This window comes from Sorex fumeus, unplaced genomic scaffold (assembly GCF_029834395.1).
Source record: "Sorex fumeus unplaced genomic scaffold, SorFum_2.1 ptg000051l, whole genome shotgun sequence".
Lineage (NCBI taxonomy): Eukaryota > Metazoa > Chordata > Mammalia > Eulipotyphla > Soricidae > Sorex > Sorex fumeus.
This window is the reverse complement of record NW_026606108.1, coordinates 40,406,840-40,431,547: the sequence shown is the minus strand read 5'-3', so window position 1 is coordinate 40,431,547 and position 24,708 is coordinate 40,406,840. Positions and strand designations below refer to the sequence as shown.

General features: G+C 42.8%; 2 protein-coding genes across 3 annotated transcripts; both read right to left on the bottom strand.

Annotated features, from left to right (window-relative positions):
- Window positions 1–432: 432 nt before the first annotated feature.
- On the bottom strand, window positions 433–12,533 carry LOC130032745 (protocadherin beta-4-like). Of its 2 annotated transcripts, XM_056124293.1 has the most exons (2): window positions 10,265–12,533; window positions 433–603 (listed from the first exon to the last, which is right to left on the bottom strand). In XM_056124293.1, exons 1-2 carry the CDS (start codon window positions 12,518–12,520, stop codon window positions 469–471), a joined length of 2,391 nt encoding a protein of 796 aa, XP_055980268.1. In that variant the 5' UTR covers window positions 12,521–12,533; the 3' UTR covers window positions 433–468. The 2 variants fall into 2 exon arrangements, with proteins under 2 accessions (XP_055980268.1, XP_055980269.1); XM_056124294.1 differs by lacking the exon at window positions 10,265–12,533 and having other exon boundaries at window positions 433–3,017.
- Window positions 12,534–17,317: 4,784 nt separating this feature from the next.
- On the bottom strand, window positions 17,318–19,850 carry LOC130032743 (protocadherin beta-2-like). Its single transcript, XM_056124292.1, has one exon. The coding sequence runs from the start codon at window positions 19,762–19,764 to the stop codon at window positions 17,368–17,370; it is 2,397 nt and encodes a 798-aa protein (XP_055980267.1). The 5' UTR covers window positions 19,765–19,850; the 3' UTR covers window positions 17,318–17,367.
- Window positions 19,851–24,708: the final 4,858 nt, after the last annotated feature.

Sequence of the window (24,708 nt, the reverse complement as noted above, 5' to 3'; positions counted from 1 at the left end):
AATATTTTAATAAAAGCATATTTAAGTACAATTAGGGAGAAACAAGCCTTGTAAGTTATATGTTCTCAGTACAGAGAGTCCTAAAGAATTTCAAGCACTTTGCAAGGATAATGTTATATGATTAAGACAAATGCCACCACATATAGAGCTGCAAGATCATATAAAGCTTTAAGTATTACAGTAAAAAGACATTAAGAAAGAAGTTAACTTAATACAATTTCTTCGAAACCTATTTGAGTAACTAATAGTTATGGATAGATGATTCTACATAGGAAATAAAATATGAAGAAAACATACACTAAATATTCAGTGCCATTGAAATGCTAAGGGAACTTAAAATTTTTAAGAAAAATTTTAGTATGATAAGAGACATGCATAGGTTTGAATACACAATGCAATTTTTAAAAATAAGCAATGCAAAGGGAGTTGTGTTGACCAAAATCAAGGAAATGTTCACTTGACAATTACTTAACTAAATACAAAGCTGTTTGTGCTGCTGGGAGATTCTTTAATTTCATTCTTGGTGTCCTGAACCAACAGATTGGGGAATAATGGCTTCTGGAATTTGAACTCACCAGTTCTAGGGTCTCCAGTCATGCACACCTCGTACTGGTAGCTGTGCGACAGGGTCCCAGCGCCACTGATGTCCAGCAGGTGTCCCGGGAAGTGCCCGTCAGGCAGTGGGTAGGGCCCCCCCGCGGGCGGGCCGGCCCGCCTGCACAGGCGCGCGGTCACGAAGGACAGTACGGAGAAGAGGAAGAGCGAGGACACGCAGGCCAAGGCCACCACCAGGTAGACTGTGAGGCGGTCGTCGGGAGGCGCGTCTGGCGACGCGTCGGGCAGCGGCAGGAAGGGCTGCGAGAAGCCGTCCACCAGCAGCACGTGCAGCGTGATGCTGGCCGACAGTGGCGGCTCGCCATTGTCCCTGACCAGCACCAGCAGCCTGTGCTTGGGCGCGTCGCGTTCGCTGAGCGGCCGCGCAGTGCGCACCTCGCCATTGTGCGCCCACACGCTGAAGAGCCCGGGCTCCGTGGCCTTGAGCAGCTGGAAAGACAGCCAGGCGTTCTGGCCCGAGTCGCTGTCCACCGCCACCACCTTGGTCACCAGGTAGCCCGCCTCTGCCGCCCTGGGCACCAGCTCGCTGCAGGGCGCCGACGCGTTCTGCAGCGGGTACAGCACGAAGGGCGCGTTGTCATTGCGGTCCAGCACCAGCACGCGCACCCGCGCCTGGCTGCTGAGCGCGGGCGAGCCGCGGTCCCACGCGCCCACGCCGAACTCGAAGGTGCGCACGGCCTCGAAGTCCAGCGAGCGCAGCGCGAACAGCTGCCCGTTGTCGGCGTTGATGGACACCAGCGAGGCGAGCGGCAGCTGTGGGTCTTGGGAAGGCAGCAGCGAGTAGGTCACCTGGGCGTTGCTGCCCGCGTCGGGGTCATTGGCACTCACGCTGCCTATGTGCAGTGCGGGGCTGTTGTTCTCGCCCACCAGCAGGGTGTAGGAGGGCTGGCTGAAGGCGGGGGCGTTGTCGTTCACGTCGGACACCAGCACTGTGATGGTGTGCTGTGTTTGCAGCCTGGGGGTGCCCATGTCTGTCACCGTGATGGTGATGTCGTACTCTGCCTGAATCTCTCGGTCTAGTGGGCTTTCTGTTTCCAAAGTGTAAAAGTTCTTGAAAGTTGGTTTTAAAATGAACGGTAGATTATCTGGAATGGAGCAAATCATCTTTCCATTTTCTCCAGAGTCTCTGTCTCGAACCCGGAAGATGGAGACTACAGTCTCTGGAGCATTTTCTGGGATGGAATTTGTGAGTGATGATATGGTCAGTTCAGGGGCGTTGTCATTCACATCTACCACCTCTATGAGTACAGTGCCTTTTCCAGAAAGACCTCCACCATCAGTAGCCTCAATTTCTATCTGGTAAGATTTAATTTGTTCAAAATCCAATTTTTTTTTCTGTCGGATTTCTCCTGATATTTCATTTATTGAGAAAGTTTGTTTGATTTCATCTGAGGCTTGGAAGAAGCCATAGGTAACATTCCCAAAGTTTCCATCATCTATATCCCGAGCGAAAACTGTAAGAATTAAGGAGTCCTCAGGACTGTTCTCAAGAACCTGAACTTCATATGGGCTATACAGAAACTCAGGAGCGTTGTCATTAACATCCAAGATCAGGATTCGCACAGTCACAGTGCCTGTTCTTGGCGGAGACCCACCATCCATCGCAGTGAGAGTTAAGCTGAACTCTGGTTGCTCCTCTCGATCCAGTGCTTTGTCCTGCACCAAGTCTGGGTACTTCTTCCCCTCACTATGATTTCTAGTGACAACGTGAAAATGAGAGTTGGGGCTGATAGTATATTTTTGAAGACCATTGCTGCCCACGTCCAAATCTTGAGCTAATTTAAGAGGAAACAGACAGCCTGGCTGGCTGTTTTCTGGTATTTTCAAGAGCATTTCCCTCATTGGGAATACAGGGGAGTGGTCATTTATATCCTGGACTGATAATTCTCCTTCAAAAAACTGCACCGGGGTTTCCAGGAACACTTGAAAATGCAGTACACATGGTTCAGTGGCACCACATAGCTCCTCCCGGTCTAGTTTCTCCCTCAAAAGCAAATCTCCGGTCTGACGATCCAGCTGCAAATGCAGCTTGTCATCGTCAGGCACCACCCGGGCCAAACGAGCTGCCAGTTCTCCGATTCCCAGGCCCAGGTCCTCAGTCAGATGGGCTACCACAGAGCCACTCTGTGTTTCCTCCATCACAGAATAACGAATAGGCTCTGTGAGAGTCTGAGACAAGAACAACATCAAAATAAAGGCTGCCACTTGCCTGTTTGGTTGCATTCTCTGTAGCGTCTCCATTATTAAGTGCTTACATCCAGTTTCTTCAGGAACCACAACAAAGCTCAGATACTCATTTTGATTTCTTGCTTGGGAAGATCCTCACAATGTTGCTTCCAGTCTTAAAATTTTTTTGTTTATAGCCGCCCAAACCCCTTGGTAACCCAATAAGGTTGGCAAAAAGCTTCTTCTGCGTTATCAATTCCCTAATGCAACAAAGGAATACGGGAGCTTTTTAGGGTTTTTGGTTCACTGTCTTAGCCTGCAGCGCCACCCTGTGTCCTGATTGAGAAACAAATATTGTCAAATATCTTGTAGTGTCTGAATTTTGAAGTGTCCATTAGAAAGAACTGATAGACGTTTTTACAAAACTTGTTTTTTCCATTAAGTTGAAAAATTTATATGATTATTACATTATTGTGCAATTTCTATAATAAATTTGAGCATAAGACAATATACTCATTTGTGCAATGTTAACTTCAGTTCTCCTTTGCAAAACCCCTAAGGGAAATATACTCTTAAGATTTAAAATGGTAAAAAAAATTTAAAGACTTTCTTACTATGTTGTCTCAGAGAGATTTTTTTACAAAGAATAAAACTATTGTTTTATAATTATAAAACAATAATTATACTCTATAATAATATCCACTGTGCTATATAGTAACACAAATAGTAATGCAGATAGATTAGAAGTTTCTTATTCTGTTATAATTCCTTTTACAGTGTAAACCAACTAAACTTTGGAGGAAGTCAAATGTATTAGAATCAGATTCTTAGACATTCAGAGGAAACTGGAAAGAGAGGCTCCAGGGCAAAAAGACTTGATAATTCTATTTGACTTCCCAGGATTACATCAAGAAAAAATGAAGTGAGTAAAGTCAGAACAATTTTAAAGATAAAGTTATTGATTATCTTGCTAGAGATTTGTATTTATACTGTTTGTTTCTTAGCACGTTTATCTTTATATCCCAGATGTCCTATTTCTCAACCAAATAATTCTGGGGAAAGTGAAAGACCCTAACTTAAAATACTTAAATCCAACTAGAAAGTACCTTTGGCTTTATCTACTCATGTGTGATGAAGAAGAAATACATGTTTATAAAAAGGAGACCAGCAAATATATTAACTATGATGTTTATAATCATTAATATTATTATCATCTTACATTATAATCCTGATAGTGTGAGTTAACTGAGACAAACTTATAGGAGTTTAACTAGTGTACTGAATGGAGTATCCTTTATCTTCAAACTTATGGAATGTTCTCTCCTTAGATCTCATAGAATTTAATTAATTACTTAATTTTTCATTGAACAAATTATTTTAAAAGTATGTCAATCATCCAAGAATACTAAGAGACAAGAATTATTAGGGACATTATTTTTAAGAGGCATTATTATAGCAGTTATTCTATAAGTATCAATTCAGTTAGCAACATTTCACTCTTAATTATTATGCTTCTACTTATGTAAGGTTATTATCAGATTATACATCTTGTATACATATAGCTAAACTGGATATAGAATTCTCAGAGTGCTAAGTACTGGTAAATTCAATTTAGTTTCACTTTATTTCTTTTGTTTCCATAAGAAATAGTAAAAATGGAAATCCGAATAACAGCCTTATGGAACCATAAAGATAGTACAGTGGATAAGGTTTGCATGCAGCTGACCAGTTCAATCCCTGCCACCACATAGAGTCCCCAAAGATCAGCAAGAGGAGTAAGTCCTGAGCACATCTGGGTATGCATAACCCCCCCCAAAAAAACACAGGAACTTTAAAATAATAATACACCTTAGATTTTTCTTTATACATTTAGGGCAAATCAGAGGAGATATGTGACAACATTAAATGAAATAAAAATTAAACACCTATCCAAAAGAAAAGAAAGAATATAGATTCATATATAAAATAAAAACCTCCCTATATAATTGTTCTCACTTAAATATCCAATTTATAGTTATATTTAATTAAAATATACCTCAGAACAAAATTCAAACTATATTTTGTTTATTTCTTGCTATATAACATAGAAATAGTGTTATAAATTACTTCTTTTAATTTGCTTTTGACAATCCAAAATAAATGAAATCGTGATTTTATTAAGATACAAAGTACCTTTTGGGACAGATATTATTATTTACATTAATCCACGGGTGCTTTTGCCTTGACGCAGCCAACATGGCCGACCAAAGTTCGATTCCTCCGCCCCTCTTGGAGAGCCAGGCAAGCTACCGAGAGTATCTCGCCCACACAGCAAAGCCTGGCAAGCTACCCGTGACGTATTTGATATGCCAAACACAGTAACAACAAAGTCTCCAATGGAGACGTTACTGGGCCCGCTCGAGCAAATCGATGAACAATGGGAGGACAGTGACAGTGACATCCATTTTATTCCCCTCAAACCCTTAGAAGATGATAATTGTTGTCAACAATTACATTTTAAAGATAAAAAACTGAGACACAGAGAGTTTAAATAAGCCTCCAACGGTCATACACTGTGTAGGATGGCAGAGTTCAGTATATTCATGGTTCAACATCCATTCCTTCACCTTTCTAGGTAAAATTGAAGAGGTGAAATAAACATTTTAGATAATTTAGATCCATAATTTAGTTGTGGGTTAGGTACATAGATCTCATGGATGAAATATATTTGTATCCAGGGACTGAAGCAATAGTGTATTGGATAGGGAACTTGCCTTGCACATGTCTGACCTAAATTTGGTCCTTGTCATCCCATATGGGTACTCTGAACACTGCCAAGAGTAATTCCTGAGTTCAGAGCCAGGAGTGAACCCTGAGCGTCATCAGATGTGATTCAAAAACTAAATATACATACATAAATATTTGTATTCAAGATTTCAGTTAATATAAGAATCTTGAAAATGGTTTGACTTTCTCTATAGATTGGTACCAGAAGGACTGGAGAGACAGTACTGTGGTTAAGGTGTTTGCCTTGTACACATCAGACCTCATTTAAATCCTGGCACCACATATGGTCTCCCAACGTATGTCATGAGTGCCCTCTAACACAGAGCTAGGAATGACCCCTGAGCATCTAAGCATCATTAGGTATGGCACAACCTCCAACTCATAGCCATCACTAAAAAGATAGAAATTGAAGGCAAAATGAATGGTTTATGTTTATTATTGATGAGGTAAAATCTATGAAAGATATTTAACAACTTGCCTATAGTTTTAAATATATGGAAAAGAAATCTATGTATAGATATTTTATATTACTAAGGTATAAAATTAAAATAAGTGCTCTCAAGAGCCCAACAACAAAAGATTGGATAAATAAATGTGGTATATAAACACAATATAATACTACTCAGGTTAAGAAAAAGATGAGGGGTCTCTTCCTGTTCATCCCCAACGCTGTGCAAATCTTCTCTCCCTCCCTCCAGCACTATTTACAATAGCCAGAATCTGAAAAAAAATCTGAGTGCTCAAGAACAGATGACTAGCAAAAGAAATTTTGGTACATCTACACAATTGAGTACTATGCAGCTGTTAGAAAAGATGAAGCCATGAAATTTACATACAAGTGGTAGTACATGGAAAGTATCATGCTAAGCAAAATGAGTCAGAAAGAGAGGGACAGACATAGAAAGATTGCATTCATCTGGGGAACATAAACTAACAAAATAGGAGACTAACACCCAAGAATGGCTAAGATTAGTACCAGGAATTTTACTCCATGGCTTGGAGGCCAGCCGCACATGCTAGGGGAAAAGGCAGCTCAGATAGAGAAGGGAGCACCAAATAAAGGGTGTTGGGAGGATACTCCCAGGATGGGAGAAACATGCTGAAAGTAGACTATAGACCAAACATGATTGCCACTCAATGCCTCTTTTGCAAACTACAACATCCAAAAGGAGAGAGAGAACAAAAGGGAATGCCCTGCCACAGAGGCAGGGTGGGATGGGGGGTGGGAGGGATACTGGGACCCGTGGTGGTGGAAAATGGGCACTGGTGGAGGGATGGGTATTTGATCATTGTATAACTGAAACCCAAGCACAAAAAATTGTAAGTCTACAACTGTACCTCATGGTGTTTCACTAATAAATTTTTTTTAAAAAAAGAAAAAGATGAGGGTGTCCAGAGCTATAGTATAGCAAGTAGGGCATTTGCCTTGCACATGACTGACCCCATTCAATCCCCAGCACCCTCAAGCCTTCTGGGAATGATACTTGAGTGTAGAACCAGAGGTAAGTCCTCAGCAGTGCCTGGTGTGGCCCAATAACCAAAAGAAGAAAGAAAAGGGGAAGAAAGAAAGGGAGGAAGGAAGGAAAGATAGGGAAGAAAGGGGGGAGGAATGAGGGCTGGAGAGATATTTCAAAGAGATAGTTTTGTAGAAGGAAGGCCCAGACCCCTGCCACATCTGGGTGTAGCTTTGAGCAATTCCCCCCTCCAAAAAAGTATGAAGCTTTGGATTTTGCTATAAATTGGATGGAACTGGATGGCAAAGTGAGTCAGAGGAAGGACAAATTTTGTCTGATGATATTAGGAGTATAAAGAAAGGAAGTAAGGGAATAAGCCAATGGAAACAAAGCCTGAGATTCTGCCAATAGGAGTGAGTCAGTTGATGGCAGGAGAGGGTAGCAAGCAGGAACCTAGGGCAGAATGTTGGCACTCTGATGGTGGGTATAGTCTTATACATCTAAAACAGTAATATCAGTACTACTGTAAATCATGAGCCATAGTAATAAAAAGCATATTTAAAAAATCAAGCAATAACCTAAAAGGATAATCTAAATTATTGTAACATGGATTATTCCCCCACAACTGCCAAATTTACAAGAAGGAAATCTGTTATATCTACATGAAACCAGAATTAAAGGTATAAAATATAATATCCTGAAATAATGTTCCACTCCAGTTAGGGAAGATGATTATTCATTCTGAAATATTCATATAACAATTTACATCTAGGAGCAATAGCACAGCAGGTAAGTCATTTGTCTTCATGCAGCTGATCCAGGTTCGATTCCTCTGTCCTTCTTGGAGGGCCTGGCAAGCTACCGAGAGTGTCCCGCTGGGGCACAGCAGAGGCTGGAAGGTCCCTGTGGAGTACTCAATATGCCAAACACAGTAAGAACAAGTCTCACAATGGAGACATTACTGGTGCCCACAGTGCTACAGTGTTACAGTTTCTAGACATGAGTGTAAAATATCCTTTGCTTTGAATATGGAAAAAAGATGAACTATTTAGAGGGCTATCCTGGAAATTAAGCAGTTTTAATTCCTTCCTGGTAAAATATAGGCAAAAAATGTAAATATCATGGAAGGAAAGATAAAAAATAAGTTGTTTTATTTAGTAGGGGTTTTCTGCAGTGGTATTGGAGGCACCAGGGCTATATCCTTGGTGCTCAGGAGGCCACGTGGTACCTGGAACCAAACCAGTGCTCAGTGAATCTCAAGCCTGCACTCCACTCTTTTGAGTGCTCTTCCAGTCCAATATAAATAATTTTACAAAAATTTGAATACACATAGTCCTAAAGCTCAAAATGCTAAACATATACTTTGAAGTGTTGAGTTGTCTCACTTTTGTAGTCTTTAAAAATGATAAAATGTTCTTTAAACTCATTATCTTGTGGGCTATTTTGTTTTTGAAGTAAGAACCCTAAGGAGAATTAAATATAAATAGCTAAAATCAAAGCAGAATTGTTAAAATAGGTATTTGATTTCAACTTATATTTTTATTTCATTAAGTCATACTTCCCAGATCATTATTCTATAATTTCTAACAATGGTTGTCAATATCAAATGCTTTGCAAATTTTATTAGAAATTTGTATAAAAGGAACTATCTTTTGGAATTTCCTTCTAGACAGAAAAATTAGATATACTAGCTGGCTATTTAAGTGAAATAACTATAATTTATTTAATTTTAATTTGGGGGGTGGCCCATATTCAGGAGTGCATGGGGGACCAGGAAGAGTACTGAAGACTGAACCTGGGCTGAGTGCAAAACAAACGCCCTACCTGCTCTATTGTGACACCGGCCTCTCAATGAAGTAACTGTAAAGCAAACAATAATGCTCACCTATTAAAGTAAACTAAAATTTAATCTATTTTAATTGTTCCCATAAATAATTTTTAAAGTTATTCAAAAGTAAGATTAGAAAAGACCACAACATTTAATTCTGGGAAGTTTTATACCTAAGTATGGGAAGATGCCTATGATCAGAAAAAATATTTTTTTCTTACTACTCCAGTTAAAGATTATTTTTGTAATTGAAAAATAAGTTTTTCTGAACCAGAGTTCAGAAACCAACAGTTGTAGCACTTGCCTTTCATGCAGCCATCCCAGCTGTGATCCTTGGCGTAACAGATGGTCCCCTGAGAACTGTCAGGAGTGAACAATGAGCGCAGAGCCAAGACTAAGACCTGAGCACTGGAGGATATGGCCCAGCAGCCCCCCTCTTCAAACTTAGTTTGTTTCACTGGGTTGTGTTGTTTTAATTTACTTCAAAATTTTATTCTTACTTGTAGTTCATTTAGATTTTAATGGTGATTCTGCCTCATCGTTAGAACTTCCTGTCCTTATAAACAATCTTTTATTTACTCTATCAGAGAGAGATGCTTAAATAGACATTGTTAATCCCAGAAGGATTATATATAAAACACCCAGAATCAGTGCAAAGGGGGGTAGGAGATAAAAGTAAATATTTCACTCATATATCACCATGTGTCAAGGAGTTAATGGTAAATGAGCCACTACTTTTACCACAAAGCATTTAGGGATTAAATAAACATACATCATTGAAATTAAAAAAGAACACCCTCTGATTTATAACACATCTCAGTTTTCCAGTAAAATGGTCATCTACTCACTATGCACCTTACAAAGAAGATTGGAGCCAAATATAAAAGCATTTGTTGATTATCACATATTCCTTGGTCATCAGAATACCCTTGAGAAAAAACTAAGATAAATTGGCCCTATTCTATACTTTGTTTACTTTTAACTATATAAAGAATACATAGTATCAAAAATAAGAGAAAATGTAAAACAAAAATTTAGATTAGTTTGAGATTATGCCTCTAAAAAATGCATCTTAAAGAAAACACATTTACTTATTCCATAAACTTAATCAATCTCAGTTACTTTAGAAGTCTTATGAAGAACATTGTCTGATTATACTCAGTAAGGCTAATTGTATTAGTGACTTGAATTTAGAAACAGAATCTGAAATATGTTCCTTAAAACACAATCAACTAAAATAATTAAAATAAATGAATTTATCTAGAGTAGAATCAGTAGAGCCTTATTAGTTAAAATACATCTAACTAGATTCAAAGCTATTCCTGAAAGCGGGGTTTGCCTCATTATCCCTCTCCTCATCCTGAACAAGGAAGGTGGGCAGAATGGGCTTGAGGAACTTGAACTCATTCGTGTTAGCGCCCCCCGCCAGACACACCTCATACTGGTAGCTGTGCGACAGGGTCCCAGCACCGCTGACGTCCAGCAGGTGTCCCGGGAAGTGAGCGTCAGGCAGCGGGTAGGGGCCCCCAGCGGGCGGGCCAGCCTGCCTGCACAGGCGCACGGTCACGAAGGCCAGCAGGGAGAAGAGGAAGAGCGACGACACGCAGGCCAAGGCCACCACCAGGTAGACGGTGAGGCGGTCATCTGAAGGCGCGTCGGACGGCGCGTCGGGCAGTGGCAGGAAGGGCTGCGAGAAGCCGTCCACCAGCAGCACGTGCAGCGTGACGCTGGCCGACAGCGGCGGCTCGCCATTGTCCCTGACCAGCACCAGCAGCCTGTGCTTGGGCGCATCGCGCTCGCTGAGCGGCCGCGCAGTGCGCACCTCGCCATTGTGCGCCCACACGCTGAAGAGCCCAGGCTCCGTGGCCTTGAGCAGCTGGAACGACAGCCAAGCGTTCTGGCCCGAGTCGCCGTCCACCGCCACCACCTTGGTCACCAGGTAGCCCGCCTCTGCCGCCCTGGGCACCAGCTCGCTGCAGGGCGCCGACGCGTTCTGCAGCGGGTACAGCACGAAGGGCGCGTTGTCGTTGCGGTCCAGCACCAGCACGCGCACCCGCACCTGGCTGCTGAGCGCGGGCGAGCCGCGGTCCCACGCGCCCACGCCGAACTCGAAGGCGCGTACGGCCTCGAAGTCCAGCGAGCGCAGCGCGAATAGCTGCCCGTTGTCGGCGTTGATGGACACCAGCGAGGCGAGCGGCAGCTGTGGGTCTTGGGAAGGCAGCAGCGAGTAGGTCACCTGGGCGTTGCTGCCCGCGTCGGGGTCAGTGGCGCTCACGCTGCCTATGTGCAGTGCGGGGCTGTTGTTCTCGCCCACCAGCAGGGTGTAGGAGGGCTGGCTGAAGGCGGGGGCGTTGTCGTTCACGTCAGACACTAGCACTGTGATGGTGTGCTGCGTTTGCAGCCTGGGGGTGCCCATGTCTGTCACCGTGATGGTGATGTTGTACTCTGCCTGACTCTCTCGGTCCAGCGCTCCTTCTGACAATAAGGTATAAAAGTTTTCTACAGAGGGCTTCAGAAAGAAGGGGAGATCGTTCTCTATGGAACATGTTATTCTCCCATTCTCTCCAGAGTCTAGATCAGAAACGCTGAAAATGGCCACGATGGTCTCTGGTGAGTTCTCTGGGATTGGGTTGGTTATTGATGACAAGGTCAGTTCTGGCGGATTATCATTTACATCAACTACCTGAACTATCACTGTTGATTTTCCTGAGAGCCCCCCACCATCCTTGGCTTCAATGTCGACTTCATAAGTATTAATTGCCTCAAAATTCAAATATTTGACTAGCTGGATATCACCAGTAATTGGATTTAGTCGAAAAGTGTTGCGAATTTCTTCCTCAGCATGAGAAAATGCATATGATATTGTTCCAAAATGTCCTGTATCTGAATCAGAAGCTGAGACAGTGAGAATAACAGAGTTAATGGGGCTGTTCTCCAGAACTTGAACTTCATAGAGTGGCTGCGTAAATTCTGGAGCATTATCATTTATATCTGAGACCAGTATGTGAATCTGGGCTGTGCCAGAGCGTTGTGGAGAACCACCATCTAGTGCTGTTAGCGTTAAATCCAGCACTGGCTGCTCTTCTCGGTCCAGCGCTTTGTCCAGCACTAGTTCTGGGTATTTTCTCCCATCCCTACGGCTACGTGTGAGTACATGGAAATGTTCATTAGGAGAGATTGTGTAATTTTGGACACTGTTTCTTCCCACATCCAAATCCTCAGCATTTCCCAAAGGAATTACTGTTCCTGGTGGAGTGTTTTCTAAGATTTTCAGCTGCATTTCATTTTCAAAGAATACTGGAGAATGGTCATTTATATCTATGACCTGGAGCTCACTCGTAATAAATTGCAAAGGGTTTTGCAGCAGTATCTGAAAACGCAGTGTACATGGCTCTGTGAGGCCACATAGCTCTTCCCGATCCAATTTCTCAAGCAGGAACAAATCACTGGTTTTGTGGTTGAGCTGAAGATACTGTCTGTTTCCTTTGCATACAACTTGGGCACCCCTCCCTTCCAGTTCTCCTACACTCATTCGGAGATCCTCTGCTAGATTGGCCAGTAAATAACCCCTTTCTTTTTCCTCAGCTACAGAGTAGTGCCTGGATTCTGATCCAGCCAAAGACCCACCCAGAAAAACAAAGAGAAACAGGACTTGCCTTTGTCTAAGAAAGCGCTCTCCTCCAGCCTCCATTGCACTTCAGCTGCGTTATTCCAAGTAATATAGTCAGGCTCAGCCTCTGACAATGCTAAGAAACTCTGTCTTATGCCTCCAGAGCTTTGAAGATAGTCTAACGAGTAATCCTTTTGAGAGGTTCGGAGTTGCTTCCTTAAGAATCTGCCTTGGTTCACAGCCCCGAGTTTACTGCACTGAATCTTAGGGATATAAATGCATCGCCTGTGGTTGAATTCGCCTTAGTCAACAGCGCCACCATGCGTCCACTTGCAGTATCAAATTCTTAGAGAAGGTATTTAGTATTTAAGGATTTTTTTTTTTTTTTGCTGATAATGTTTAATTATCAAACCTTGTTGGTGCTACTTAGAGTAATTTCTTGAGATACATAAATTAAATAAAAACAATCTTGAGGAATCAAGCACATGCTAGGCAAAATTAGTGCCTTTCTTTTAATTTGCGATAAGTGGATTGCTGTTAAGGGCTACTAGTTTCCGTCCTCCCACTAGCTCTGATTGCTATATATACAGTTCATGAGGTTTTTTCTCCTCTAAATTACATGATTCAATATCTTACTTTCCATATCTTAAATAACATTTATATATTTTATTTATACTCAGAAACACATTATGTGAAAGATGATAACAAATAGAATAGCCACGTCCTGAAGTCAAGTCAGAGGATCACGAGTGACTAATTTCTCCCACATTTTTTTATGCTCACTGAAGGAACATAATTCTTTATTCCCACTTGACAATAAATTTACCATCATTGGTTTCATATATGTACCTGTTTCACTAGCAAAACCATCTTTCAGCTGTGGAAACATGCATATTGAGTTTGTAGAAATTAATCATGTAATGATAACAAGGACAAACTATATAAGCAATAGTTTACCATCTAATTGGGTAAACAGATTTTAGATCAATATTTAAGCAAAGAGTGAGAAATGGAGGTGCAGAGGACGTTTAAAGAGTGCATTGAAAATATGCAGTAGAGGAACCTAAATTAAAGAAGATTTGAGAGAATTTACCCAGAGATGTTCCATTTAATCTTTAACATTAACAAAAAAAGTTTTTCAGGCTAAACTTGGAATAAAGTTATAAAAAGGGAAAACTCCCTAAATTGGAAATTGATATATAAAGCTTTAGAACTGTAAAGCAAACTATTCTATATATTAAAGGAAGGACAGTATGCCCCAGTCTTAGTGTCTCAAGAATAGTAGGAAGACAAAGCTGGGGAGGAAAATTGGGCCAAATAATTGGTAGATGGATTTTATTTAAGAATAAAGGGATATTGGGGCTGGAGAGATAGCACAGCGGGTAGGGCGTTTGCCTTGCACGTGGCCAACCCGGGTTAGATTCCCAGCATCCCATATAGTCCCCTGAGCAACACCAGGAGTAACTCCTGAGTGAAGAGCCAGAACTAACCTCTGTGCATCGCTGGGTGCGACCCAAAAAGCAAACAGACAAAAATAAGAATAAAGGGAAATTATTGCAGTGTCATAGGCAGAGAATGAAATAACTCAAACATCATGTTTCCAGTGTAAATTTTTCACATTTGTCAGTAATGTTAGTTAAAAGTATACCTATTAAGTTTACTTTCAATTTTGGTGATCATAAAAATAACAATTATACTTCTAGATCTTTGTTGCTTTATTTGATCATAGATGCAAGCTATTGTAATAGTAACCTATTATGAGGAACAGAAATATAATCATTAATTTTTTAATTAAGAACCTAGTTTTCCAGTCATTGTACTAGCAATGCAACAAATGGGGAGCTATTAAACTTAACTCAGGTACTTAAAATGAATAATCAGTGAAAAACAAGGAAATGGGAAGAAGGGGAAATAGAAATCCTATGAAAACAAAATATAAAAAAGTAAGCCATAATAGGGGCCAGAGAGATAATACAGTGGATAAGGCCCTTGCTTTGCAGACAGCTGACCTCAGTTCAATCTCCAGCACCCAATATGGTCCCCTGTGCCTGCCAAGAGTGATCCCTGCGTGCAGAGCCAGAAGTAAGCCCTGAGCACAGCTTGAAATGGCCCAAAGAATAAAAGAAAGAAACCAGAATAAGACTAAGATAAGTATTTTTTTCTTATAGGCAAACATCTTTCTTTCTTTCTCTCTTTATTTCTCTCTTTCTTTTTTTTCTTTCTTTTGTCTTTTTTGGGTCACACCCGGTGATAATCAGGGGTTACTCCTGACTCTGCACTCATGAATTATTCCTGGCAGTGCTCGGGGGACCAGATAGAGTGCCAGAGATTGAACCTGAGTCAGCCGCATACAAGGCAAACACCCTACCCATTGTACTATCACTTCAGCTTCTATAGTCATATTTCTAATAGAAACATAATTATTCCATAAATTTTTTAAAAGTATGTCAAATTACATGTAAATTTTCTAAAATTTGATCAAGGTCAAATACATATATTTCCCCCAATGTTCTGGATTTTAATGAAGTGCTCAAAGTTAACAAATAGGCCATTTTTAATATCAAAATTATTTTTACAGGAGTATTGAAAACAAATGTTTTATTTTATTTTTATGGTGGGGAGACATTTGACCATATCTGTTAGAGCTTGATATTTCTGGCTCTGTGCTCAGGAGTGACTGCTGGTGGTGTTCAGGAGACCAGGTGTAGAAGCAAGGAATAGAACCCTTGAAGCAGAAGTTGTTAATGACATAACTGGGAAAAGAGAGGAAGTATTACTGTGTCTTTGAAAATGAATGAACTCAGGACTAAGCTATGATAATGTAGAAAGGGCTCTTGTCTTGCATGTGGCTGACTCAGGTTTGATCCCTGGCATCCCATACAGTCCCATGCGTGAGCCTGCCAGGAGTTATCCCTGAATTTAGAGCCAGGACTAAGCCCTGAGCACCACTGGGTGTGGCCCCAAAACCAAAAATAGAAGTCGTATTATTAAAATACTTTTTTTCAGGTGTGAGGTCACATCTGGCAGTGACCATGGTTTAGTCTTGGCTTTGTGCTCAGGAATCACTTCTGATGGTGTTCAGGAGATGATTAGTGGTTCCAGGGATGGAACCTAGGTCACCCACATAGAAGGAAAAAGCCTTAAGCTCTGTACTATCTCTCTGGCACCATTACTTACGTTTTTTAATATTAGTGATTGTTTTATTGTGCATGAATTAATGTGGTTTTAGAGTCTCTCCTCCCCCTGCGCCTCACCGGGGCCCCTTAGAGGAAGGCGGATTGAGTTTCCCTCTCCACCCTGAGCAGAGCCCCGACAACTGAAGACCTCCAGGACCCAGCCAAAGCCATGCTGAGACCACTCTCCACATGCTTGGACGAGGAACTGGCAGAGAAACCCAGGTGTGCAGTTACCCAGGGCTGAGATCTCCAAGCCTGCTCGGTTCAGGACTGGGCCTCCTCCACCCAGATCCCCCACCTTCCAGTAGCTAGACAGTTACACCCACCAACTGCCATGTAACCCCATCAATGGCCAGGATCCAGAGACTCTAAGACCAAGCTCCCGGAAGCTTGGTTTATTACCTCTTATTCTCTAGTTCTCACTCTCAGAGAACCTGGCAGGCTACTGAGAGTATCATATCCAACTATATGCCTGAGTAGGAACACCTGTAAAGGTGTTTAGAGGCTGCCCCAAAAGCTCCCATTCCTCTCGGAGAGCCCGACAAGCTACCGAGAGTATCCCGCCCGCACGGCAGAGCCTGATAAGCTAACTGTGGCGTACTTGATATGTCAAAAATGAATGGTCCTCATTCCCCTGATCCTGAAGGAGCCACCAATATGGCATTGGGCTACACTAGCATGTGACAGGGACGAATGGAGATAGTACTGGGCCCGCTCGAGTGAATCGATGAACAACAGGGTGACAGTGATAGTGATAGTGATAGTGATAGTGATAGTGATAGTGAATTAATGTGAATGGTTGTGGGGCCCAATTTTCCCCACAATTTCTGCGTAGGTGTTTGTAATCACTAATCAGAATTTTCAAACGCATACACTGTTTTAGAAAGCATATATTTAGAACAATATCAGAGGGTGCTTGGATGGTCATAATCTGTTAACAGTTTTAGCTAACTTTAGTCACAGGGTCGGACTGGAGCGATAGCATAGCGGGTAGGGTGCTTGCATTGTATGTGGCCATCCAACCCAGCTGACTGGAGTTTGATTCCTCCGCCCCTCTCGAAGTGCCCGGCAAGCTACCAAAAGTGTCTCACCTGCATGGGAAAGCCTGACAAGCTACCCGTGACGTATTCAATATGCCAAACACAGTAACAACAAAGTCCCACAAGGGAGACGTTACTGGGTCCACTGGAGCAAATCGATGAACAACGGGAGGACAGTGCTACAGTGCTACAGTCACAGGGTTAAAGTTAAAGTGACCCAGAAAAATATACCTATACAAATATTCTGAGCAGGAAAAAGAATTACCTTATAAAGTGATAACAAATATGTAGCAAGGTAAGGTCACAAAAGTACCTAAGAACTTTAGAAGTTGAGTTTTGTAAAGTTACTCCAAAGGACCACACCCGACTAGCTGGGAAGGGCCTCCCAGTATCCTGAGCACTGCTTGGGAGCCCCCTCCTCCAAAAAGGAGCTTTAACCTAAAGATTTTCAAAAAACAATTTAACAACATACTTTAAATAGAATTAATTTACCTTAAAACTAAGAAATAAGTATACCATGAGTTGCATTTTATCCATCTAAAAGCAAAACAGAATATCTCTTACAGGCAATAAATTGAATAAGGATGTATTTTTAATAAAAATGAACACGACTAATGGGCACATAAATATTTTCTCAAATAAATGTTTTCTCAAACGTTTCCTCAAATGTTTCCTCAAATAAGGCTCAGTAGAGCCCTATTAATTAATATATCTAACTGAATTCAAAGCTATTCCTGAAAGCGGGGTTTGCCTCATTACCCCTCTCCTCATCCTGAGCAAGGAAGGTGGGCAGAATGGGCTTGAGGAACTTGAACTCATTCGTGCCAGCGCCCCCCGCCAGACACACCTCATACTGATAGCTGTGCGACAGGGTCCCAGCGCCACTGACGTCCAGCAGGTGTCCCGGTAAGTACGCGTCGGGCAGCGGGTAGGGGCCCCCAGCGGGCGGGCCGGCCCGCCTGCACAGGCGCACGGTCACGAAGGCCAGCAGGGAGAAGAGGAAGAGCGACGACACGCAGGCCAAGGCCACCACCAGGTAGACGGTGAGGCGGTCATCGGGAGGCGCGTCGGGCGGCGCGTCGGGCAGTGGCAGGAAGGGCTGCGAGAAGCCGTCCACCAGCAGCACGTGCAGCGTGACGCTGGCCGACAGCGGCGGCTCGCCATTGTCCCTGACCAGCACCAGCAGCCTGTGCTTGGGCGCGTCGCGCTCGCTGAGCGGCCGCGCAGTGCGCACCTCGCCATTGTGCGCCCACACGCTGAAGAGCCCGGGCTCCGTGGCCTTGAGCAGCTGGAACGACAGCCAGGCGTTCTGGCCCGAGTCGCTGTCCACCGCCACCACCTTGGTCACCAGGTAGCCCGCCTCTGCCGCCCTGGGCACCAGCTCGCTGCAGGGCGCCGACGCGTTCTGCAGCGGGTACAGCACGAAGGGCGCGTTGTCGTTGCGGTCCAGCACCAGCACGCGCACCCGCGCCTGGCTGCTGAGCGCGGGCGAGCCGCGGTCCCACGCGCCCACGCCGAACTCGAAGGTGCGCACGGCCTCGAAGTCCAGCGAGCGCAGCGCGAACAGCTGCCCGTTGTCGGCGTTGATGGACACCAGCGAGGCGAGTGGCAGCTGTGGGTCTTGGGAAGGCAGCAGCGAGTAGGTCACCTGGGCGTTGCTGCCCGCGTCAGGGTCAGTGGCGCTCACGCTGCCTATGTGCAGTGCAGGGCTGTTGTTCTCGCCCACCAGCAGGGTGTAAGAGGGCTGGCTGAAGGCGGGGGCGTTGTCGTTCACGTCGGACACTAGCACTGTGATGGTGTGCTTTGTTTGCAGCCTGGGGGTGCCCATGTCTGTCACCGTGATGGTGATGTTGTACTCTGCCTGGCTCTCTCGGTCCAGTGCTGTGTTTGTCAATAGAGTGTAAAAATTTTCAATGGATGGTTTAAGAAAGAAAGGAAGATCATCTTGGATGGAGCATATAGTCCTTCCATTGTCTCCGGAATCAGGATCAGAAACACTGAACACAGCAATTACGGTCTCTTGCAAGTTTTCTGGTATTTCAGTATTAAGTGTTGATATGGTCAGTTCCGGAGGGTTGTCATTTAGGTCCATCACTTGGACAAACACTACACAGCTTCCAGAAAGCCCACCACCATCTTTCGCCTGAATATTTACTGTGTAACTCTGGATAGACTCAAAATCCAGTGTCTTTGTCAAAATAAGCTCTCCTGATTTTGCATTTATTCGAAAAGTTTTGCGAATGTCTTCAGAGGCTTGGAAAAATACATAAGTAATTTCTCCATACACTCCAAAGTCCAAATCATTAGCAGAGACAATGGAAACCTGGGATCCAATGGGGCTGTTTTCTGGGATCTGCACCTCGTAAAGCAGCTTTGCAAACTCGGGGGCATTATCATTGATATCCAAAACTTCAATTCGGACCAGAGTAGTTCCAGACCTGGGGGGTGAACCGCCATCAATCGCAGTGAGGATTAATCTGATCTCAGGCTGATGCTCTCGATCTAATGTTTTGTCCAGCACCAGTTGTGGTAATATTATGCCATCGGAACTTTCTTGTAGTTTAAGATGAAAGTAGGAATTGGGGCTGACTGTGTAACTTTTGAGACCGTTGCTTCCTACATCAAAGTCCTGGGCATGTTCTATTAAGAAAGTAGTTCCAGGAGCAATACTTTCTGGTATTTCCAAGACTGTTTCTTTGTCTAGAAAAACCGGGGAATGATCATTTATATCCCTAATCTGTATCTCAGCTTGAAAAAATTGCAAAGGGTTTTCAAGTAACACCTGGAAAGGTAGCACACAAGGCTCGGTTTGGCCACACAATTCTTCCCGGTCCAATTTTTCATTTAAATACAAATCCCCAGTCTGTGCATCAAACTGCAAATGCATTTTTTTCCCTTTGGAAACGACCCTGGGGCTTCGCGCAGCTAGATCAGCTGCCTCCAACCCCAGATCTTTTAACAAATTGGTCACAAAGGAGCCACTCTCAATCTCCTCATCCACTGAATAGTGCCTAGGTTCAGCACCAGCCTGAGCTATAACCAGACAAAGAAAGAGTATCAGAACTTGCCTTTGTTTCCGAGAGCATTCCTTTCCCTCTCCTGCCTCCATTGCCTTGGGGTCTGCAGCAAACCGGCTAGGACTGGCTTTGTCCCTGGCTCTGAGTCGCAGAATCTTGCGGAATTCGAGTTCCGTGGAGCTGCCTAGGACCCTGATTTCCTAGGGTGACCGGTATACAAAGACACCCCTTCCTGCCAGGTTTTTTTCCCCCTCCAACGCAGCATCCGTTTAAAGGAGCCCAGACAGGTTCCTTCCTTTCTTCAACTTCCAAGCCTGCAGCGCCACCCTGCGTTCTTAGTGCTTAGTTTTCCTGGTCCTTTCAAATGACAATCTAAGTGGAATACTTTCAAATAGTGTAGCTCAGTATACCGAAGTCTTACCTGCGTTTTGAAAAATGTTTTCATTGCATTTGTTTCCATGTAGCAAGCATGAACAATTTCCCATTCCTGTTTTCAGTTTTAAACTTGAAAACATTCACCTACTGGAATGGGAAGTGGAAACAGAGAACTTCAGTCCTCTGGTGAAAGGTTTGATATGGCGATTCCCAGTGTTTCTTCCAGTCCTGGGCTAACACACTTCGGGGTGGTTGTTAGATTGCCATCCTCATGGAATGGAAGCCCAATGGAAAAGAGCAGACACTCAGGAACAGGATAGAGTTCAAAGGAGAAATTTCTTGTGGATGCTAAAATATTCTCATTTGTCTGTTGCACTCTTTCACTTTACGTTTCTTAGGAATTTGATGCCTCTGGGCCGCATAAAAACCTTCAAAAAGTAGCTGAGTAATTTATTATTTTCAATATGCCAATATTATTTATTTTATATGAGTTTTAAAAAAATTCAATGATCTCATCTCCACTGCTAACTTTCTAGTAATAAATACCTAGTAAATATTGAATCTTTCCCAGTTATCTTTTGAATGTCCTTCTAGGTCTGGGGAGAGAATTGAGCACATGCTTTGCATGCAGAAGACCAGATTCAATCCCCTGCACCACAGAATCTTCTGACTGACCCCAGAGCATTAAGCTGAGTGTCCCCTGAGCATTGCTGGATGTGTGACCCAATTATTTTAAAATACTTTTCTAAAGGGCTGGAGCGATAACACAGTGGGTAGGGCGTTTTCCTTACATGCTGCCGACCAGACTGACCCGGGTTCGATTCCTCTGCCCCCTCAGAGAGCCCAGAAAGATACCGAGAGTATCTCTCCTGCATGGCAAAGCCTGGCAAGCTACCCTTGAAGTATTTGATATGCCAAACACAATTAACAATAAGACTCGCAATGGAGATGTTACTGGGCCTGCTCGAGCAAATCAATAAACAACGGGAGGACAGTGCAGTGCTACTTTTCTAAAGATAATTTTAAAAATCATTTCCAAACAAGATAGATTTGTTGCAGGAAATTTTAGATTTTAAATCTCAGTTGTTTTGTAAATATATTTGCTTAAAAAAGTGAAATATTAAGCCACAACACCCCACAGTAAATTTCAATGCATATTACTTAGTGAAATTACTTAAGTGAAAGAAGTTAGTCTGAAAAGGTTGTAATATAAACTATAATTTAAAATAATATAAAACATTGTAACTTTATAACAACTATGTGACATTTTGGAAAAGGAAAGAAAAACTATATATGCATTCAAAACAAGTGCCTTCCAGGAACAGAGAAGGAAGACAGAATGAAGAAACATAGGAGTTTTTGTTTATGGAAAACAATCATTGTCTCTTAATATAACCTCTTGCCTTGAAAGGAAAGATTCTGATAAGGTATTATTATTGGGCCTAACCAGATTTGAATATATTTTAAAGTTTCCCTATCTGTTAGCCATGTAGACAACAGATAGAAGATAAAAAAATAGATACATTTAAATATATTTAGATATCTATGTATGTATTTTCATATACATGACATTTCTCAGGAATCTCTGGCCAAATGCACCCACCTTGCCTTTCCTGGTGGTTCAGGTGACAACATATGGAGCTTAAATTTAAAGTCACACTGTAAGTACTAGTGGACAAACTCAGAAAAAAAAAACATTTTAAACAGAAACAATTACATTAAAACTTGAATCAGGAGTAGATAATCTAGAAGATTATTACATTTTTACTAAGTCCATGACTAACATTTTATTCCATAAAGAAAACAAATATTTTCTTTAATACCAAATAGAAAAGATACAAAGAAAAAGAAAATTTTAAAGATGTACAGAGGGCAAAGTATATGTGTGGGTAATGATGAGAATAATCTGAGAATCTGACTGACAAACAAAAGTGTAAATAATTTAGATATGCTAAATAAATACAAGGATAATGCTTGAAAATAAGAAAATAATATGCACTGTCCCATTGGAGTACTTATTTGAGCATATACCACAAAAATATAAAGGCAAACAAAAATAGCAGAAGAATGTTAGGTCATAGATATGACCTACACAGGCTCAGTGAAGAACTTAAACTTTAACTGGGGCCTGTCAAGATGATGAAGAATAGAACTGAGAGATTCATCTGACCAGTGATGGATATTTTGGACACTGAGGACATCTGTGTCCTTGACCGTAACAATAAGTCCATGTTGATTGGATTACTAAGACTCAGAAATCTGGTATGGTACACTTATCTCTCACGGGCTAACATGCAAAACAAACTGAGACTCAAGTTCTTAACACTTGATAGTAAAGGCATAAAGGCACTCCAGACCTAGTTTTTGTCCACTATCACCACCTTGAATACCAAATAGCATTTTCTGCATCAGATATAAATCATAGTTACTCTCATTGCCATTAAATACTGTCAGCCATGGGGCCAGAGTGACAGTACAGCAGGTAAGGCATTTGCCTAGCATGCAGCCAGCCTGGGTTCAGTCCCCAGAATCCCATATGTTCCCCTAAATTCACCAGGAGTAATTCCTGAGCATAAAGCCAGGAGTGGGCGGCCGCACGGGAGCCTTGTGGAAAGCAGGTTTGAGCCGGGCTCGGGGGAGCGGCGGGGACCTCATGGGAAGGGGGGCTTTGTGGGCCGTCCCCCACGCCCCACCGAGGTCGCCAGCTGCCCCCCACGAGCGGCTCTCCGGCACGGCCATGGCCCCGGAGGCACAAGGACTTAGCACAGAGAACCAGCCGCTTGGAGCAGAAAAGCAAATGGACTTGTGTTGATCCGCGCCACCAAGCCTGCCCGGAGGGGGAAGGGCGTTGACCAGCCCGCCCGCTCCTCTCTGGAAAGAAAGATGGCGGCCGCACGGGAGCCTTGTGGAAAGCAGGTTTGAGCCGGGCTCGGGGGAGTGGCGGGGACCTCATGGGAAGGGGGGCTTTGTGGGCCGTCCCCCACGCCCCACCGAGGTCGCCAGCTCACCCCCACGAGCGGCTCTCCGGCACGGCCACGACTCCAGGGCACAGAAACCAATCTCTTAACTAGCTGGCTTTTAATAGAAATTCTTCCAGGGTCAATAAGTAAAATAGCAGAAATTCAAAACCGCGCGGCCGCTATTGCGGCCGCGCGACATCATTTTATTCTTAAACCAAGTTGTAGAAAGCAAATCATTTCACAACGCTGTTTCAGCATGTCTGATTGGGGGGGGTGGGTCGTAAACTCTAAACAATAATTGTGCATCTTCTATCGAAATAATCTATCTAGTCAAAGTAGATAGAGTATTAACTAGAACTCATCTGCCTCACAAAGAATTGGGAGGGGTGGGAGGTGGGGGTCTATTGGGGTTCGGGGTTAAAAATGAGTATTGGTAAAGGGAAATGTGTTCGGTATCTACATGACTGAGACCTAAACCCGAAAGCTCTGTAACTTTTCCCACAGTGATTCAATAAATAAATAAATTATAAAAAAAATAATAAAGCCAGGAGTAATCCCTGAGCATCAGAGTGTTACCCCCAAAGTCTTAAAAAAAACACCACAGTCACCACACTACCACATGACTGCTCAGCTCCTTCCTGAGAACTGCCATTTCCTGTATACAAGAACTTGAGCCAGAGAGATGAGGGATGTCAGAGAAAATATGATCTTTGTGTTCATTGTAAGGGAGTGGTACTTATACTGGAGTACCACCAGAGCAGTTAGTTACTTGGGCAGTAGTTAATCCTTTTCTATGGGAGTGTGTCACTAAAGCACATGCACTCTGAGACTGAGTTTTCTGTTTGGCAAGTGTAGAGTTGGTGAAAATGAGGGCATTATTATGTTTCATTTTCAGCTGGGGAAAACTTCATATCTCTGGTAGTAGTAAGAAAAAAAATTGTCTACCTTTAATGAAGGTCCTAGGGGCTGGAGAGCTAGTATTATGAAGACCAAACAGCTTTCTCTTTCTCTCTGATATGGATCCACAACACAGAACATAGAAATCTTGATGTTAGATTGTTTGCTTAAGATGTGGCACAAGTGATGCCATGATTTAAAGGACTATTTGGATTGTCATCTACAATAATTTCTCTCTTCTTTGCCTATCTCTCCTTCAGGTTTCAGATCTTTGTTAAACTAGGAATGAAAGAACTACTCTCCAGTGGCTACAAATGAAATTCTTCAAAGGTATATTTGTAGTTAATATTTTAAAAAATCAACCTTTATTTTATATTGTGATTCAAGTATCATATTATTCCTTTCTCTAAAACCTAGAAAATATGGTGGTCCTACACAATAGATATCTGAGCATAACCATCTTCCTGTTGTGTCTACCAGAGTCTCAACCATCTGATACAACTTTACAGTCTGAATAGTGTATTATGGCACAAATAGAATTATTTATAATCTGGTTTAACCAGTTGATACTGCACTATCATCATTTGGACTCTCTTTTATCACATTCTCCAAAAGCAGAAAAATTAGAAAGGCAAATGGAATTATCAAATATTTCATATCTAGGTAATAAATTTATAACAGCGGTAGGGCATTTGCCTTGCACGCAGCCAACATGGCCGACCCGAGTTCGATTCCTCCGCCCCTCTTGGAGAGCCCGGCAAGCTACTGAGAGTATCTCGCCCGCACGGCAGAGCCTGGCAAGCT

Excerpts from the sequence above, each read along its gene's own strand:
- LOC130032745 (XM_056124293.1), bottom strand. The coding sequence starts at position 12,520 with ATGGAGGCTGGAGGAGAGCGCTTTCTTAGACAAAGGCAAGTCCTGTTT. Across the intron at positions 604-10,264 it reads CGCACAGCTACCAGTATGAG|GTGTGCATGACTGGAGACCC; the intron begins GTGTGTCTGGCG and ends TACCAGTACGAG.
- LOC130032743 (XM_056124292.1), bottom strand. The coding sequence starts at position 19,764 with ATGGAGGCAGGAGAGGGAAAGGAATGCTCTCGGAAACAAAGGCAAGTT.